This window comes from Nomascus leucogenys, chromosome 8 (genome assembly GCF_006542625.1).
Source record: "Nomascus leucogenys isolate Asia chromosome 8, Asia_NLE_v1, whole genome shotgun sequence".
Classification (NCBI taxonomy): domain Eukaryota; kingdom Metazoa; phylum Chordata; class Mammalia; order Primates; family Hylobatidae; genus Nomascus; species Nomascus leucogenys.
The window spans coordinates 1,061,785-1,079,777 of record NC_044388.1 but is presented as its reverse complement, the minus strand read 5'-3'; the positions used below and the strand labels follow the sequence as shown (position 1 = coordinate 1,079,777).

The 17,993-nt window shown below is 41.0% G+C and overlaps 1 protein-coding gene across 3 annotated transcripts in view; it reads right to left on the bottom strand.

Moving 5' to 3' along the window:
• Positions 1–291: 291 nt before the first annotated feature.
• The window catches only part of TFCP2 (transcription factor CP2), a 77,860-nt gene continuing 60,158 nt past the window's right edge, over positions 292–17,993 (bottom strand). For 2 of the 3 annotated variants that reach the window (XM_003252135.4, XM_030816542.1), the window contains exons 5-15: positions 16,850–16,956; positions 15,104–15,256; positions 13,217–13,327; positions 12,422–12,510; positions 9,749–9,797; positions 9,263–9,356; positions 7,216–7,306; positions 6,171–6,295; positions 5,294–5,436; positions 2,505–2,556; positions 292–1,794 (exon numbers count right to left, since the gene is read on the bottom strand). In XM_003252135.4, coding sequence (XP_003252183.1) covers positions 1,757–1,794; positions 2,505–2,556; positions 5,294–5,436; positions 6,171–6,295; positions 7,216–7,306; positions 9,263–9,356; positions 9,749–9,797; positions 12,422–12,510; positions 13,217–13,327; positions 15,104–15,256; positions 16,850–16,956 — 1,052 coding nt within the window. In that variant the 3' untranslated portion in view covers positions 292–1,756. The remainder of the gene's footprint in view (positions 1,795–2,504; positions 2,557–5,293; positions 5,437–6,170; positions 6,296–7,215; positions 7,307–9,262; positions 9,357–9,748; positions 9,798–12,421; positions 12,511–13,216; positions 13,328–15,103; positions 15,257–16,849; positions 16,957–17,993) is intronic. The other variant, XM_012508397.2, reaches the window with a different exon arrangement.

Sequence of the window (17,993 nt, the reverse complement as noted above, 5' to 3'; positions counted from 1 at the left end):
GCATCTAGTCCAACTTTCCTACCCAAACACCTAGACATTAAAAAAAAAAAAAAAAAAAAAATCCAAACCAATAGCAGCCTGCTGAGGAAAGAACTGAAGTTAAGAACCAGTACTAGGAATATAAGACAACCAGAAATGTCTCCTCCTCAAAATGGAGACATCTGGTAATCATTCACTAAAAAGCATTTTGGTGTAATATAACAAGTTGCTCAGGTCAGTTTTAAACAAGTCATTGACTTAATTTTCTGGTTTCAAAGTTTTCAATTTGTTTCAAACCAAGAGAAATTAGACCATGATGCAGATTGAGTTTAATGAACAAAAATCTCTGTATAAAAAACATTTAAACCTTATCAAATGCTTTAAACACACACACACACACACAGACACACATCCAAATCCAATACACAATCTTAGAACATTATCTTTGTGTACCTCAACATAACCTGTAAAAGTATTTCTAGATAAAACTTTACAAGTGAAGAAAGAAAACCCATGATGTTACACTTACACACACACACACACACACACATTCTTAAGGAAGAACAAAAACATGGTAAGAGTGTGAACAGGAAGGGAATGCATCTTCTTTTGTAAAGCTTATATTAAAAAACACAGCATGAGTAAAATAACTTCCTATACCAAGAGAAGATGCAGAGAGAGGAAACAGAAAGCAGGGATGAGACTAACTCATTAATAGTTTGAGAATGTCATTCAAGAACAGTAAATTTGGGGAGTTACAGATAATCCCCAGTTGCCACCACCTCAAATTCTTTGATTCCAGTAACTAATGACACTTAAAAAGCATCTATGTGTTCATTTTTTGTAGGTCTTGATTTGCTCATCATTATTTAGGTGTGCTTTGTCTCTTTCAGTGGTTAATTCCTCAGTTCATACTCAGTGTTATGTCGTAGCCACAGAAGGGCCACAGTAATACGCGAAGTGAACACAGGTTATAATGGGTGGCACTGGTGGTATGAGAGGGTGAATAAGGAGGGCCAGATTGCCTGGTTTGGATTTCAGCATCACTGCCTGCCAGCTCCTGGCACCTAGCAAGCTACTTAGCCACTGTGTGTCTCCATTTCCTCATCTTCGGTTGGGGGTCACTATAGCACCTACTTCAGATAGTGTGATTAGGGGGTTAAACAAGATGGTCATTCAAAAAATTTATCACACTGCCTGGTCAATAAATGTTAGCTGAAAATACTATTAGTCATGGTATTACAGGGGAACCAAAAGGAAAATTCTGTCTCTGTATTTCTCCTCACTGATAAAGTTTTCAGGGACAAACTGTGGCAAAAAGCAGAGATACCAGTACATTTGAGACCAGTACAAAGAGATTGAAGATCTAGTCTTATGAATATAGATACCCATTTTTATGTAAGAAAAAAATTACAGGGCTCCATATCACAAAGTTTAAGATCTTCCTGTTAAACATCACACAATTCCCATCATCATTATGCCCTACACACACTCTAAATTATGTAGAGTTTCTACTAATATTCAACAACAACAAGGTCCAGAAATTTTAACTAAAACAGCTGCAGAACTGCATGTTGGGCAGTAATCTGTGTGTGCCACAAGAGCTTGGGCTAACACAGAGGGCCAGGATTCTGCCTCCATGGCCTGGACTCCTCCACACACAGTCAGATGAGTCAGGTTCTTGCAGACCTTCAAATCTCCATTCATATCCCCCTTCAAGAGGGCCATTTTCAGAGGTGAAGGAAGCAGCAGCCACTAGGCATGAAACGCCGCACTCCTACTTCAGTATGATATGATAGCTATCATTGGTTTCTGCTGTTAAAAAAAGAGAGCGAGAGAGAGAGAATCACCTTTAGTCACCTCTAAAACACAGCAGGAGAAACAAAGTATAGTAAGATTCTCATGAGAAGGGGAAAAAAGGGAGGTGGAGGTTGCAGTGAGCTGAGATCACGCCACTGGACTCCAGCTTGGGCAACAAGAGCGAAATTCTGTCTCAAAAAAAAAAAATGCATTATAAAAACAACATGCCTCAATTTCCTCATCTGTAATGGAAGATGGAAGAGAATGGTAAAAAGCCGGGGCGGGCACGGTGGCTCATGTCCGTAATCCCAGCACTTTGGGAGGCCGAGGTGGGTGGATCACTTGAGGTCAGGAGTTCGAGACCAGCCTGGCCAACAAGGTGAAACCCGTCTCTACTAAAAATACAAAAATTAGCTGGACATGGTGGCACGTGTGTGTAATCCCATCTACTTGGGAGGCTGAGGGAGGAGAATCACTTGAACTCGGGAGGCGAAGTTTGCAGTGAGCCGAGATCGTGCCACTGCATTCCAGCCTGGGCAACAGATCGAGACTCTGTCTCCAAAAAAAAAAAAACCGACTTAAAAAAAGGAACAATCTCTAATATTGTCACTTTCTTTACCCAAATATGGTTACTTTTCCTATCTCTCCTCAAAGAAGTAAGTACTTTGCCTAGTAGTAGTAAAGCTGTTAAACTGCTTAGAGAAAGATGTTTGTCTTACTATTACCTTTCATTGTGTCCAGAATAAAACATGCTTCTTCCTGAAAGTTCTGTATCATCTGAAAAAAGCAAGAAAATTTGTGATTATTTAAATGAAAAATAACCCCTTTATATTCCTGTGTCCCTAAGGACTACCCCACATCCAGAGAGATTTAGATGGGAGGCTTTACAGGTCACAAATAATGCATTTCTTGAATATCTAGGATCATAAAAGTTTTTTCCTCCCCTCCCATTTGGTTTTTAAATATTAAAAAACTAAGCAGATTAGAAGAGTTGTCTTAAAGCCTGGTATGCATTTCCCTGGGTTAACCCCAAGACTCTCCAAGGAGCACACGGACACTAATATGTGCATACAGGAGAACTGATTTCCGTGTCTTCAACTCCCATATGTGCTCTTTCCTAAAACCTCTTTAATTCTCCTTCCCCACTTTCCCTTCTCAAACTCCCTTCTCCCATTTTACAAGATAAAGGCATGAGTTTCACCCTCCCAGGATCCTAATAAGGTGGCCCATGATGTGAAAGCTTCAGGTGGCAAAGTGGAACGGCAAAGGTGAACTCTAATAACTGGGCAACAGACCCTTTTATGAGCCACATGGTTTCTAACGCTTTCCTTTCACCAGAATTAAAGAGTAACCTAATCACAAATTGTCATAAGATAGAGGATTCAAAATGATTTTTTGATAATATCACTATGTAATTTCTGGCATATAATTCTGAAGTATAATCTAATGACATTGTCATTACAAAATTCCATCCATTCCTATCAATTTATGGGAATCAAGTCCCTCAGCATTTATATCTAGAGAAAAAAACAGAATGGAATTGATGCTGAAATACTATGTCATTCTAGCAACCAATAGGCAGTATTCATCTACAAAGGAAATAATTATGTGCAAGGGTACGGATAGGGAATGAAACAATTTCATCGAACTCATTCATAGATATACCTATAATAATTTTTTTCTTAATTTTTTTTTTTTTTTCTGAGACGGAGTTTTGCTCTTGTTGCCCAGGCTGGAGTGCAATGCCCCCATCTCGGCTCACCACAACCTCCACCTCCTGGGTTCAAGGGATTCTCCTGCCTCAGCCTCCTGGGTAGGTGAGATTACAGGCACGTGCCACCACACCTGGCTAATTTTGTATTTTTAGTAGAGACAGGGTTTCTCCATGTTGGCCAGGCTGGTCTCAAACTCCCGACCTCAGGTGATCCGCCTGCCTGCCTCGGCCTCCCAAAGTGCTGGGATTACAGGTGTGAGCCACTGCGCCTGGCCTTCTTTTTTTTTTTTGGATGGAGTCTCGCTCTGTCGCCTAGGCTGGAGTGTGGTGGCGCAATCTCGGCTCACTGCAACCTCTGCCTCTCGGGTTCAAGCAATTCTCTGCCTCAGCCTCCCAAGTAGCTGGGATTATAGGCACCTGCCATCATGCCCAGCTAATTTTTGTATTTTTAGTAGAGATGGGGGTTTCACCATCTTGGCCAGGCTGGTCTTGAACTTCTGACCTCGTGATCCACCTGTCTCAGCCTCCCAAAGTGCTGGGATTACAGGCATGAGCCATTGCACCTGGCCAGCCTTCTTAATCTTTAATAATTACTTACTAAAACATGTGGCATATTTACATTATTTTAATCAATTATATAATTATGATAATTCCATTCAAAATAATTTTTAAATTTTTATTTAAAAACTTTGTTTCAAACAAATATAGTAGGATAATCAATGAAAGATGTTTGTGCATAAAAATATGTTACAGTAAGATGGCCAGGCGTGGTGGTTCACATCTGTAATCCCAGCACTTTGGGAGGCTGAGGCGGGTTGATCATTTGAGGCCAGGAGTTCGAGACCAGACTGGCCAAATGGTGAAACCCAGCCTCTACTAAAAATACAAAAATTAGCCGGGCATGGTGGTGGGCGCCTGTAATACCACCTACTTGGGAGGCTGACGCAGGAGAAAGGCTTGAACCCAGGAGGCGGAGGTTGCAGTGAGCAGAGATCACACCACCGTACAACAGCCTGGGTGACAGAGTGAGACTCCATCTCAAAAAAAAAAGTTACAGTAAGATAAAATTCAATGGGGGAAGTAAATGAAAATAAGAGTTCAAGGAAACAGAGGAATAGTATAAGAATTCTAACTGTTAAAGAAAAGCACAATCGTGGTTTTTTTTTAATGGATGGTGGTGGTATTAAAACATTTTTGTATTAAGGTTACATGGGATGCAATTAGAATAATGATGTAACCATTTCACTTAAAAATGTCATTATATATGCCCAGAAGTGACATCTTTTACAACTATTTAAACTTTAACAAAACATTTTAAGTCAACCTAAAAATGTGCATGGGAATATGTGGTTTTTAAAATATTTTAGGACCAGGTGCAGTGGCTCACATCTGTAATCCCAGCACTTTGGGAGGCCAAGGTGGGTGGATCACTTGAGGCCAGGAGTTTGAGACCAGCCTGGCCAACATGGCAAAACCCCATCTCTACTAAAAATACAAAAATTAGCCAGGCGTGGTGGTGAACGCCTGTAATTCCCACTATTCGGGAGCCTGAGGCAGGAGAATCACTTGAACCCAGGAGGAGGAGGTTGCAGTGAGCTGAGATTGGGCCACTGCACTCTGGCCTGGGCAACAGAGACTGTTTCAAAAAAAAAAAAAAAAAAATTAGGAGGAAAGCAAGCAAAAAAGTATGAAACCCTCTGATCTAGAAAACAGAACACTCTGCCCCAGGAGAACTGCTCTTGCTCCATGCACTGACAAATTAATCATCATCTGGTAATTCAACTGTACTGAAAAATCTACCTCATCACTGATGAGCACATGAATTCCTGTTGGCCCCTGCTTATAAATCTGGCTGATCTGGCAAGGGGAAATGCTGAAAAGCTGAGCAATTTTTTCTGTCAATTCAACAGCTGTCAGTTCTTCTAGATAGATAGCATGGTAAACTGCAAAAGGGAGAGAGCAATAGCAGTCAGTACAAAGCTTGTCCACTCTTACAGGTAACTTGATCACTAGGAATGCCCACTTCTCTGAAGGACTGAGAAATCACACTGCCTGTTCAAATCCTGGCTCAACCACTTGCAGCTGTGTGACCTAGTGCAAGTTATTTAACATCCCTAGGCCTCATTTTTCTCGCATAAATACTGGAGATAACAGTAAAATCCTCCGCAAAGAGGAGATATTAGTTGTAAATATTAAAGCATATAAAAAGTGTTAAGAATAGCACCTGGCTGGGCGTGGTGGTTTACACCTATAGTCCCAGCAATTTGGGAGGCTGAGGCAGGGAGATCGCTTGAGCCCAGGAGTTCAAGACCAGCCTGGGCAACATAGGGAGATCCCATCTCTACAATAAATAAAACAATTAGGCAAACGTGGGGTGCACACCTATAGTTCTAGCTACTCGGGAGGCTGAGGGGAGAGATTCACTTGAGCCCAGGTGGTCAAGGCTGCAAATGAGTCATGATTGCGCCACTGTACTTCAGCCTGGGTAACTGAGTGAGCCTCTGTCTCAAAAAAAAAAAAAGAATAGCACCTACCATGTATTAGGAACTTAAATGCTAGTGATTATTGTTACTTCTAGCAAATACTAAATCTGTTTGATAGTTTCCCATCACACATGCCCATAAGTTATCTCTTCACCTTTCTTCATATCTGTCCTGGTGTGTCCAGAACAACCTACCGAAGAAAGTACCATTTGAGTCTCCATCCTCATGCTTCTGCTGCTGTTGCTGCTGCTGTTGTTGCTGCTCCCTCAACTGCAGTGATTCCTGACAAACATAAATGGTTAACCTTGGACGCACCATCCTAAGGGGAGGAAAAAGGCTAATTAGTCTTACATTCTTTATGGTAAGCACAATAAAAAGGGAGAAATTGTGTTTCTACATTAATCATATAGAGCAGATGAAAATTGCAAGCTCATTGGCCAAATGCAATTAATTTGCTATGTTTTATTAGTTCCCCAGTAGTAGGGTTTTTTTTTCCTTAAGTGGAATTAGTTCCAATATGAGACATCATATAAACCTCTGAACTTTTGGCTTTTCCTGAAGACTCAGATCTAGCAATCTTAGGCCCGCATTCTCACATGAAAACAATCAGCTGCTCTTCTTACATGATGCATATATTCTTCACTATATCCCAGTCTTGACTGCCATTCATTTACATTACCTGTATGTACTCTATAGTCATTTGAGTTTGTGGCCTTTGGTGTAAAAGTTAGAAATAGTCAAAATATAAAAGCCACTGTCTAATGGGTCAGGTTCAAGATATACTTTTTACTAAAAAATGCCAACACAGTAAACTAGATCAAAACACCTTGTTTTTTGCTTATTTGTTTTGTTTTCCTTCAAAGCTCTTATCACTATCCACAATATTTATTTGTCTTACTCCCCATTAGAAAGTAAACTCCCTAACAATGGGCACCCTGTTTTGCTCACCAATATATTAATATTCCCAGAGCCTACAATAGTACCTGGCTCATGAAAAGGATAATGAATTTTCATTGGAAAATTCATTCACCTGGAAATGAAAAATGGAATATCATGGGGAATTCCTTGGACGAAGTGCAAGAAAACATTTTTTTTAAATCTTTATTTGGTACATAGCTGACATTTAAAAGAAATGTTTTGAGAAGGTGTATTTAGCTGTGTAGAATATTGTGAAGAATTCCTGAATCCAAATCCATTTGGAATCCCAACCTCACTAATACTTTAACGCTAATTACATACCGGCCTTTTAATGCATTAAAAAGTCTGATTCCATCTGCAGGGCCACAGATTTGGATCACATCATCTCTAGTTAATTTCAATAAATCTGCCCCTGGAATAAATATAAGAAAATGGATGATAAAGGCAAAGATTCTCTTTTTTAATGACTATTAAAATGGGCTCTATTATAAGGACACCTCATTACCAGAATGTTACAATCCATAATTTTCTTCATGGCATATAAGGCCCTTCATGACCTGGCTCCTACCTCCTCTCCCGTCTCAATTCCCCCCAATTAACCTCCCCACTTAACCCTATGCTTTCATCATACTGATGATGTCTAATGAGCAAGGTGTTCTTTCTGCCTGAAATAACCTTCCACTATCTAAGCTGGGCACAACATGCCTGTAGTCCCAGCTACTCGAGAAGCTGAGGTAGGAGGATTGCTAGAGGCCAATCAACTGTTAGGAGTTCAAGACTGTTAGGCATGGGCAACATAGCAAGACTCCATCTCTTAAAAAAAAAAAATCCTGGGCCAGGAGCAGTGACTCACGCCCGTAATCCCGGCACTTTGGGACGTCGAGGAGGGTGGATCATTTGAGGTCAGGAGTTCAAGACCAGCCTGGCCAACATGGTGAGACCCTGTCTCTACTAAAAATACAAAAATTAGCCAGGCGTGATGGTGGGTGCCTGTTATCCCAGTTACTCGGGGGCTGAGGCAGGAGAATCACTTGAACCCAGGAGGTAGAGGTTGCAGTGAGCTAAGATTGTGCTTCTGCACTCCAGCCTGGGTGACAGTGAGACTCCATCTCAAAAAAATAAATAAATAAAAAAATCCTCGATTCACCTCATGTGTCACACATGTTCCCTAACACCAGATCCTCCCATGAACATCTTACTGTCACTATCAGAACACTTATCTACAGCATCATAACTATTTATCGTTTTTTCAGAGTTTTATTTTGATTTGATTAGTTGTGTTTTGTTTCAGTGCTTTTTTTTTTTTTTTGGATACCAGATGATTAATGGGCTATTTGATCAGGAAGTATGCCTCATCCATTTGTGTATTCCTACCACATCAAAAAGTGCCAAATAGGCCAGGTGCTGCAGCTCACACCTGTAATCCCAGCACTTTGGGAGGCCAAGAAGGGTGGATCACTTGAGGTCAGGAGTTCGAGACCAGCCTGGCCAATATGGTGAAACCCTGTCTCTACTAAAAATACATAAATTAGCTGGGTGTGATGGTAGGCGCCTATAATCCCAGCTAATCAGGAGGCTAAGGCAGGAGAATCGCTTGAACCTGGGAGGCAGAGGTTGCAGTGAGCCGAGATCATGCAACTGCGCTCCAGCCTGGGTAACAGAGTGAGACTCCATCTCAAAGAAAAAGAAAAAAAATGCTAAATTAAAGTGTATTGTGTAAATGAATTATAGTGATATTAAGGGGAAAATTTCAGACTACCTGCAAATGCCCCCTTGATGAAACTCTACAAAATATACATTTTAAAAAGTGTTGTATGAAATAAGCATTTTTTTTTTTTTTTTTTTTTTTTTTTTGAGACGGAGTCTTGCTCTGTCTCCCGGACTGGAGTGCAGTGCTGCGATCTCGGCTCACTGCAAGCTCCGCCTCCCGGGTTCACGCCATTCTCCTGCCTCAGCCTCCCGAGTAGCTGGGACTACAGACACCCACCACCATGCCAGGCTAATTTTTTGTATTTTTTTTAGTAGAGACGGGGTTTCACCGTGGTCTCGATCTCCTGACCTCGTGATCCGCCCGCCTAGGCCTCCCAAAGTGCTGGGATTACAAGCGTGGGCCACCGCGCCCGGCCTGAAATAAGCATTTTTAAATTAAATTGAATTTAAACTAAAAGGTGTTTGTTTAAGTATTTCACAGCACAGCTGCAGCTAGTGAGAAAGTCTTAAGGGTTCTGTGAAATTCATTTCATCAGAAAAATGCAGTAAGATCTCTCATACACATATATACGCACAACTCTCCCATGGATACCAGGAGGTCCTAGAATGCAAGGGAAAATCTCATGCTAGGGAAAACAAAAGAAAAAGAAAATTTAACCTGAGAAGTTTGTGAAAAGCCTTGTGAATGTAGAAAAACGATTTCGATGCAACCACTGCTGAGCTTCCTGAGGTGTGGTTGTTGGTAAGAGGTTCTGAAAGGGAGAGCGCATTTTTTAGGTAACCAAATAGATTTGTCTGTTACCCCGTTAGGTAACACATAGCCAAACACACCCACACAACCCCATACTCAGACCTAGTTTGTGAAAGTTGTTTTCTCTTTCTCCAACCATGCAAGATGCTCAAGGAGTTCCATCCTTTTCTTCCCCACTAGACTGTAAGCTGCTCAAATGGAAGGGTCCTGCATTACTTGTTTCATATCTTTAGCCCCTAGCACAGTATCTGGTTCATAGTCAAAATTCAATAAATGTTTGTTTAATGAATGAATGAATAATACTCCCTAAAAGTTGGGCATTTCTACTGAATTGGACAGTCATCAAAGTATTACCAGACATTGCAAGTAACTGACATGCAACTTTAGACTTACATCTGTGACTGGAGGGGGTGGCTCTGGCTGGTGGTTTGGTGAACCATTTCTAAAGAAACATTTAAAATGAAAGGATGAGTCCATGACACATGCTGGGGCTCATTATTTCATTCCTCATCTTCACAATAAATCTTACGCTAGAGATTTAAAAAAAAAAAATCTGTGCTCTCTCATAAAACATTCTTATTCTTTGACCCAATACTTTAATTTTCTATTAGTTTAACCTAAAGACTTTATGGGGAGAGGGAAAAACTATGTCATTAGCAACATTTTCTTATTATTGAGGAAACTGAAGAAAATATCAACATTTCAATAAATTGGGACTGATGAGATAAATTGTGGCATAAAAAATATTTAACTGGCTGGGCGCAGTGGCTGACGCCTGTAATCCTAGCACTTTGGGAGGCTGAGGCGGGTGGAACACAAGGTCAGGAGATCGAGACCATCCTGGCTAATACGGTGAAACCCTGTCTCTACTAAAAAATACAAAAAATTAGCCGGGCGTGGTGGCGGGCGCCTGTAGTCCCAGCTACTTGGGAGGCTGAGGCAGGAGAATGGCGTGAACCTGGGAGGCAGAGCTTGCAGTGAGCCGAGATCGTGCCACTGCACTCCAGCCTGGGCAACAGAGTGAGACTCCGTCTCAAAAAAAAAAAAAAAAAAAAAAAAATTTAACCACAAATTTACTAAGATGAAAAATTATGAAATAATAATTATCAAGAAAAAAATTTAAAAATAAAATGAAAAATATCAGGATAAAAATTTTTATCAATACGTTACTACTGTAGGAAATACATAAATATGCACACATATACAAGAAAAATATTAGAAGAAAATGTACGCAATGCAATATCATCACCCACATTTAGAATATTTTTGAGACGGAGTCTCGCTCTCTCGCCCAGGCTGGAGTGCAGTGGCGCGATCTCGGCTCACTGCAAGATCTGCCTCCCGGGTTCATGCCATTCTCCTGCCTCAGCCTCCCGAGTAGCTGGGACTACAAGCACCCGCCACTACACGTGACTAATTTTTTTGTATTTTTAGTAGAGACAGGGTTTCACTGTGTTAGCCAGGATGGTCTCGATCTCCTGACCTCATGATCCGCCAGCCTCCACCTCCGAAAGTGCTGGAATTACAGGCGTGAGCCACCACGCCTGGCAAAAAAAATTATTTTTAAAGCAGCCTCAAAAATTAGTGCTGCCTAATTTATGATCCAAGGGTTATCTCCACACTCCAGTTTTTCTTTTTCTTTTTCTTTTTTTTTGAGACAGAGTTTCACTCCTTTGCCCAGGCTGGAGTGCAGTGGCATGATGTCAGCTCACTGCAACCTCTGCCCTCTGGTTTCAAGCGATTCTCCTGCCTCAGCCTCCCAAGTAGCTGGGATTACAGGCGCCCGCCGCCACACCTGGCTAATTTTTTTATTTTTAGTAGAGAAACATGGGGTTTCACCATGTTGGCCAGGCTGGTCTCAAACTCCTGACATCGTCATCTGCCCACCTCGGCCTCCCAAAGTGCTGGGACTGCAGGTGTGAGCCACTGCGCCCAGCCTGTTTTTCTTTATATGTTCTTTGTCTATGAATTGTCCCTCTTCCCTAATGCCTACTTTTACGGAAGAAAAAGTTTAACTAGTATGAAGTACATGACAAAGAGAAGAGAAAAATTTTTAAACACAGCTCTTAAACCCTATATCATATTTGGAATTACCTATAAGTAGAATGTATCATCTATGTGGATGTTAAGATTTTTTTTTTCTTTTAAAAAAAGATCTTTTTCCTTTTTTAGCCTTAGCTGCAAAATTCAAATTTGGTATTCGAACTTAGTAATTATCTTAGGGCCCTAGTTATATGTATTCCTTCTACAACAAATACCTACTTTTATTCTTAATTGTTACGTTTTAAATATTTAAGCTACCTTAATTAAATCCTTTAAAAAGTAGGTCAGACATAGAGCCTAAATAAATCCGAAAACACAAACATTGCAACCAAACAATATGCTCCCACATTTGGTAGCCTAACTATTTCAAGTTTCAATATAGTTATGTGAAATACATGTTAAATGCTCGGACTATAATACAGCTACTTTTTAAAATTGGAGTAGGCGTCTGTACCAACTTTCAATTATCTCTTATGGTAAAAGATAATAAGGCAAGATTAAATGTATCCCATAAATAATTCCAAAACTTCATTTTAGCCATCATCTTCAAACTTATTTCCTCAATTATCAAAGATTCATAATAATTAGGTGTTAGAAGTATTCCTAACAAGTAACAAAACAAATTTTAGTGTTTGTACAATTGCTTCCACTTCCCAAAGACCACTGTCTGGTGCAAGTACGATCAGGAAGTGAAATAACCACAAGATGTGCAGTAATAGGGAGAGGCAAAAAGCCCAGATCATCAGTCCCTGAACCACTAAAAATTGACCATAAATGCTACTTTCTAGTGGGGGGAAAAAAGAAGAGGAGGAGGGAGAGGGGAGATCACAAAGAGAAGAAGGGGCTATATAAAACTCTTTCAATCTCTTTTGAAGCTACTCCAAATCTCAGTTAATATATAAATCCATCAAAGCACAACCAAATAGATGGACTTATTGATTTAAAAAGATCTTGTTTATGAACAGGTAATGAAAGAATATATACTTTGGACAAACACAGGCCAATTTTATTTCCCAGACTTACCCTTCCCCAAGAGAAAAACTGCTATGGGAACTGTTGAAGCCAGGTGATGGGGAGTTATTGACATACGTGATCTCGGGCCATGGAGAACACTAAAAACAAAGGATAAGTTAGATAATGAACAAGCACATTTGACCCTAGGATTTGACTAAAACATTGTTACTTGAATAGCACATCTTGATTAGTAAATCTTAACTCCTCAGAGACTCCCATAAGCAATAGAGAACACTGCTTCTCTTTCCGCCATCTTGGAGCCTGTGGAGGCCTGCTGAGAATAGGACTTCTAAAAGGAAATATGTCTAGAAAACTGTGGTCCCGGGCCATTTTTGTTGGTTATAAGTGGGTTCTCCAGAACCAAAGGCAGCACACAGCTCTTCTTAAAATTGAAGGTGGTTTATGCCCGAGATGAAACTGAATTCTATTTGGGCAAGAGATGTGCTTATGTATACAAAGCGAAGAACACCACAGTAGCTCCTGCAGCAAACCAAACAAAACCAGAGTAATTTGGGGAAAGATAACTTGGACACAGAGACAGTGGCATGGTTCGTGCCAAATTCTAAAGCAATCTTCCTGTTAAGGCCACTGGACACAGGATCCGTGTGATACTGTGTCCCTCAAGGATTTAAACTAATGAAAAGTAAATAAAAGTAGACTTGTGCTCTGGTTTAAAAAAAAAAAAAGAGCAAGACAGAGAAAGAATATTACTTAGGAGAAGTAAATTCTCACCAGTTTGGAAGTGATGAAATTTTAAGATTAAAAATTATGAACTGAAATTGTCACCAAAAGAAATCTTTTTACCTCTGTGAGTATGGTTGTCTCATAGGAAGGTTGATATTTCTCCTTTTCATGAGGTGTTCGTTTCTCCATTTTTTCCCTATCCGTTTTTTGCTTTCTGTCTGCACCTTTGGGCTGAAATGAGAAATATTTTGTTTTAAATTCAGGTACTCACCTTTTAACCCAAAACATTGCTTCCAAAAACTTAAATATTCACGTATGAAACAAAATTGCATGTGCAGTGATGTAAAGGCAAGACACATCACTTTAAGTTTGAGAATAGGAAATTTAAATGTTTATGTTTGGAGTTGAAAAGAATCAGATCTATAGCTACTGACACGGAAAGATCTCTAAAGCACATAGTTCACTGAAAAAAACCAAGTCTCAAAACATTTCTTTTTTTTTTTTTTTTCGAGACGGAGTCTCACCCTGTCACCCAGGCTGGAATTCAGTGGCGCGATCTCGGCTCACTGCAACCTCCGCCTCCCAGGTTCAAATGATTCTCCTGCCTCAGCCTCCCTAGTAGCTGGGACTACAGGCGCCCGCCACCATACCCAGCTGATTTTTTATCTTTAGTAGAGACGGGGTTTCACCATGTTGGCCAGGCTGGTCTCAAACTCCTGACCTTGTGATCCACCCACCTCGGCCTCCCAAAGTGCTGGGATTATAGGTATGAGCCACCGCGCCTAGCCTCAAAACATTTCAAATAGTAAAATCTCATTTATGTGTCAAAGAAAATATGTATATAGCTATGTATGTGTGTGTATAAAAGCATAGAAAGGAACTAGAAGAGCTGGGCACAGTGGCTCACGCGTGTAATCGCAGCACTTTGGAAGGCCGAGGCAGGTAGATTGCCTGAGGTCAGGAGTTCAAGACCAGCCTGGCCAACATGGTGAAACTCTGTCTCTACTAAAAAAAAAATTAGCTGGGCATGGTGGTGTGTGCCTGTAGTCCTAGGTACTGGGGAGGCTGAGGCATGAGAACAGCTTGAACCCAGGAGATGCAGGTTGCAGTGAGTTGAGACTGCACCACTGCACTCCAGCCTGGGTGACAGAGTGAAACTCCGACTCAAAAAAAAAAAAGAAAAGAGAACTAGAAGAACACATACGAAATTATGAAATTATGACAGTGGTTTCCTCTGGGAAGAGGTTGTGGAGGGGTCGGTGTAAGAGTAGTAAAGGGAGAATTTCACTGTTGCTCTGAATAGTTCTGTATTATTCAGTCTCTTACAGTAAGAACATATTTATTCATGTGATAAAAATAAACAGGACCCTGGCTGGGGCACAGGGGTGCACACGTGTAATCCCAGTACTTTGGGAAGCCAAGGAGGGCAGATAACTTAAGCCTGGGAGTTCAAGGCCAGCCTGGGCAACATGGCAAGCAAGACCCCCTCTCTACAAAAAATACAAAAATTAGCCCGGTGTAGTGGCACATGCCTATAGTCCCACTTACTGGGGAAGCTGAGGCAGGAAGATCGATTGAGCCCAGGAGGTTGAACTATGATTGCGCCACTGCACTCCAGCCCGGGTGACAAAATGAGACCCAGTCTCAAAAATAAATAAATAAACAAGACCAAATAAGAAAAGATCAAGTATGAAAATAACCAAAACTAGTCAATTTTTGTGAGCTTTACAAGAGCTTGTAACTTTAATAGTCTTTAAGAGCTTTCAATGAGAATCCATGTTCTTGCCTCTAGCCCTCTTTTCCAAGTTCCTATTATCCTATGACCATGTAAATTTCTTTACCAGGCATCTTGGTAATTATTTCAATGACTCTAGCTTAGACTTTTTTTTGTGTGTGTGTGAGGTTTCAAAAAAATAAAACAAGTTGATTTTCTGACTTGGTAACTAATGTTAAAATAGAATGATGAGGTAAAAGAATCCAAAGGGCCAGCACACTGCCCAGGAATACCTTGAAAACTTTGATCTGGCAGCTGGCCGAGTGTAAGTGCTCAGTATACTCCCCGTTTTCATTCTCCTTGAAGGTATCTATTTGTACTCGGAATGGCACCCCCTTTTCTCCACCATGTTTCCTCATAGTGAACTCTGTACTAATACAGTGCACCTGAAAAGAATACAACAGCAAGGCTTCAGTACCGCTAGCTAGCCAAACCAGTTGGCAGTATTTTTTTTAGCAACTATTAACAGCAAAACCTTTACCAGGCATTATGAATACCTACAAAAAACACTTTTCCTCTTTTTGATCTTGAAGAACTTACAATCTGATAGAGAAAACAGAAAAACTTAAATGCTTTACAAATGCAAACAAAAGTACAGATCTAATGCTAACAAAAGCTAATGTGAGGAACTAAATTCATTAACTGCTTCAAAGAACACAGAGCCAGCAAAAGAGAAATGATTTATGTTAGTCAAAGTTTCCTCAATTTTAAGGAAGATTTTAGAAAGAGGAGTCACTACCCAGTCTGGGAACATAGTAAATATGAAAGTTCACAGCAATAGTGGAGAAAAAGGTTTGCTTGACTACTGCATGAAGTCTAAGATTGGTGAATTTTTTTTTTTGAGACTAAGTTTCACTCTTGTTGCCCAGGCTGGAATGCAATGGCACAATCTCGGCTCACTGCAACCTCCACCTCCCCGGTTCAAGCAATTCTCCTGCCTCAGCCTCCCAAGTAGCTGGGATTACAGGCACGCACCATCACGCCCTGCTAATTTTTGCATTTTTAGTAGAGACAAGTTTTCGCCATGTTGGCCAGGTTGGTCTCGAACTCCTGACCTCAGGTGATCTGCCTGCCTCGGCCTCCCAAAGTGCTGGGATTACAGGTGTGAGCCACGGCACCCGGCCTGGTGAATCTTAATAGAAGAACCTTGTCTGATTGACTACTCCACAAGATTATAGCTGAAAGTCTTAAAATCATATATATAAAGTGTTTACTTAACATAGTGACTATCTCATGTGAAGTACTCAATAAACTAGTGGTTATTATAATTACTACAAATAAGGATTTTCAAGGACTCTACCCAAATAACATAATCAGATATGCAAATCAAATTTTAAGTATAAAGATGTTCAAAATAACATCACAGATAATAGTAAAAAATCAGGCCAATCAAGGCCGGGCATGGTGGCTCACACCTATAATCCCAGCACTTTGGGAGGCCAAGGTGGGCGGATCACCTGAGGTCAGGAGTTCAAGACCAGCCTGGTCAGCATGGCGAAACCCCACCTCTACCAAAAATACAAAAATTAGCCAGGCATGGTGACATGCGCCTCTAGTCCTAGCTACTGGTGAGGCTGAGGCAAGAGAATCGCTTGAACTGGGAGGCGGAGGTTGTAGTGAGCCGAGATTGCACCACTGCACTCCAGATTGGGAGACAAAGCCAAGACCCTATCCCCCCCAAAAAATTATGCCAATCTAAATGCCAAATAATTGTTATGTAAATTATGGTAAAACCAAGGAATGAAATATTATGCAGCCATTACCAAGCAATTTCGGGAGACACAAATAAATAAACTGGGGTATTAGAAGAGCAATTCAGAAACTCCTCAATGCTGTCAGGCACAAGTTAAAGAGCCTGGGCTTGACAGTCAGGCTAGAATCTTGTAAAGATTTCAAAGTTAACATGTTTTATCCTTTAAGAAATAAACTGGTAGTAAGAGATGCTCTTCAAAACTGGAACCCTATCTGCAACGCCTTACCTGAATAAACACAGATGTCCTCTTTGCAGGGTCCCACAGGAACTCCACTGTATTTAGTTGAGTTGGATTAGCCCTAGGATCGATTATACCCACAGACATTGGGATATCTGAGAAACAAAATGGTAATCATTGAACAATTCTGAGGGCTACTCAGTTTTAAATAAGAAAGCATTGATTCTTATATTACTCAGTGTAGCTACCAAGATTTTTGTGTATCACATCCTAAATTTCTTTGTTTTTTGTTTTTTGTTTTTTGTTTTTTTTATGGAGTCTTGTTCTGTTGCCCAAGCTGGAGTGAAGTGGTAACAGGGCTGGAGCACGGTGGCACCATCTCAGCTCACTGCAACCTCCGCCTCTAGGGTTCAAGCGATCCTCCTGCCTCTGCCTCCTGAGTAGCTGGGATTACAGGCCCGTGCCACCACGCCCAGCTAATTTTTTTGTATCTTTAGTAGAGATGGGGTTTCACCATGTTGGCCATGCTGCTCTCAAACTCCTGACCTCAGGTTATCCACCCACCTTGGCCTCCTAAAGTGCTGGGATTACAGGCTTGAGCCACTGTGCCCAGCCCACACCTTAAATTTCTTTTTTGTCAATGAAAATATTTGATTAGAGTAAAATTGATTTAAGTACTTTGCTTCTGAGCATCTTTTTTCCTCTTTAAAAAGTTTTTAAAATACGGCAATTAAAAAAATTATTTGGCCAGGCACGGTGGCTCACACCTGTAATCCCAGCACTTTGGGAGCCCAAGGCAGGTGGATCACGACGTCAGGAGTTCGAGACCAGCCTGACCAACATGATGAAACCTCATCTCTACTAATTAGCCGGCTGTGGTGGCACACACCTGTAATCCCAGCTACTCAGGAGGCTGAAGCAGGAGAATTGCTTGAACCCGGGAGATGGAGGTTGCAGTGAGCCGAGATCGAGCCACTGCACTCCAGCCTGGGTGACAAAGCAAGACTTCATCTCAAAAAAAAAAAAAAAATATTTTTAGGCCAGGTGTGGTGGCTTACACCTGTTATCCCAACACTTTGGGAGGCCAAGGTGGGCGGATCACCCGAAGTCAAGAGTTCAAGACCAGCCTGGCCAACATGGCGACACCCCGTCTCTACTAAAAAATACAAACATTAGCCAGGCATGGTAGTGG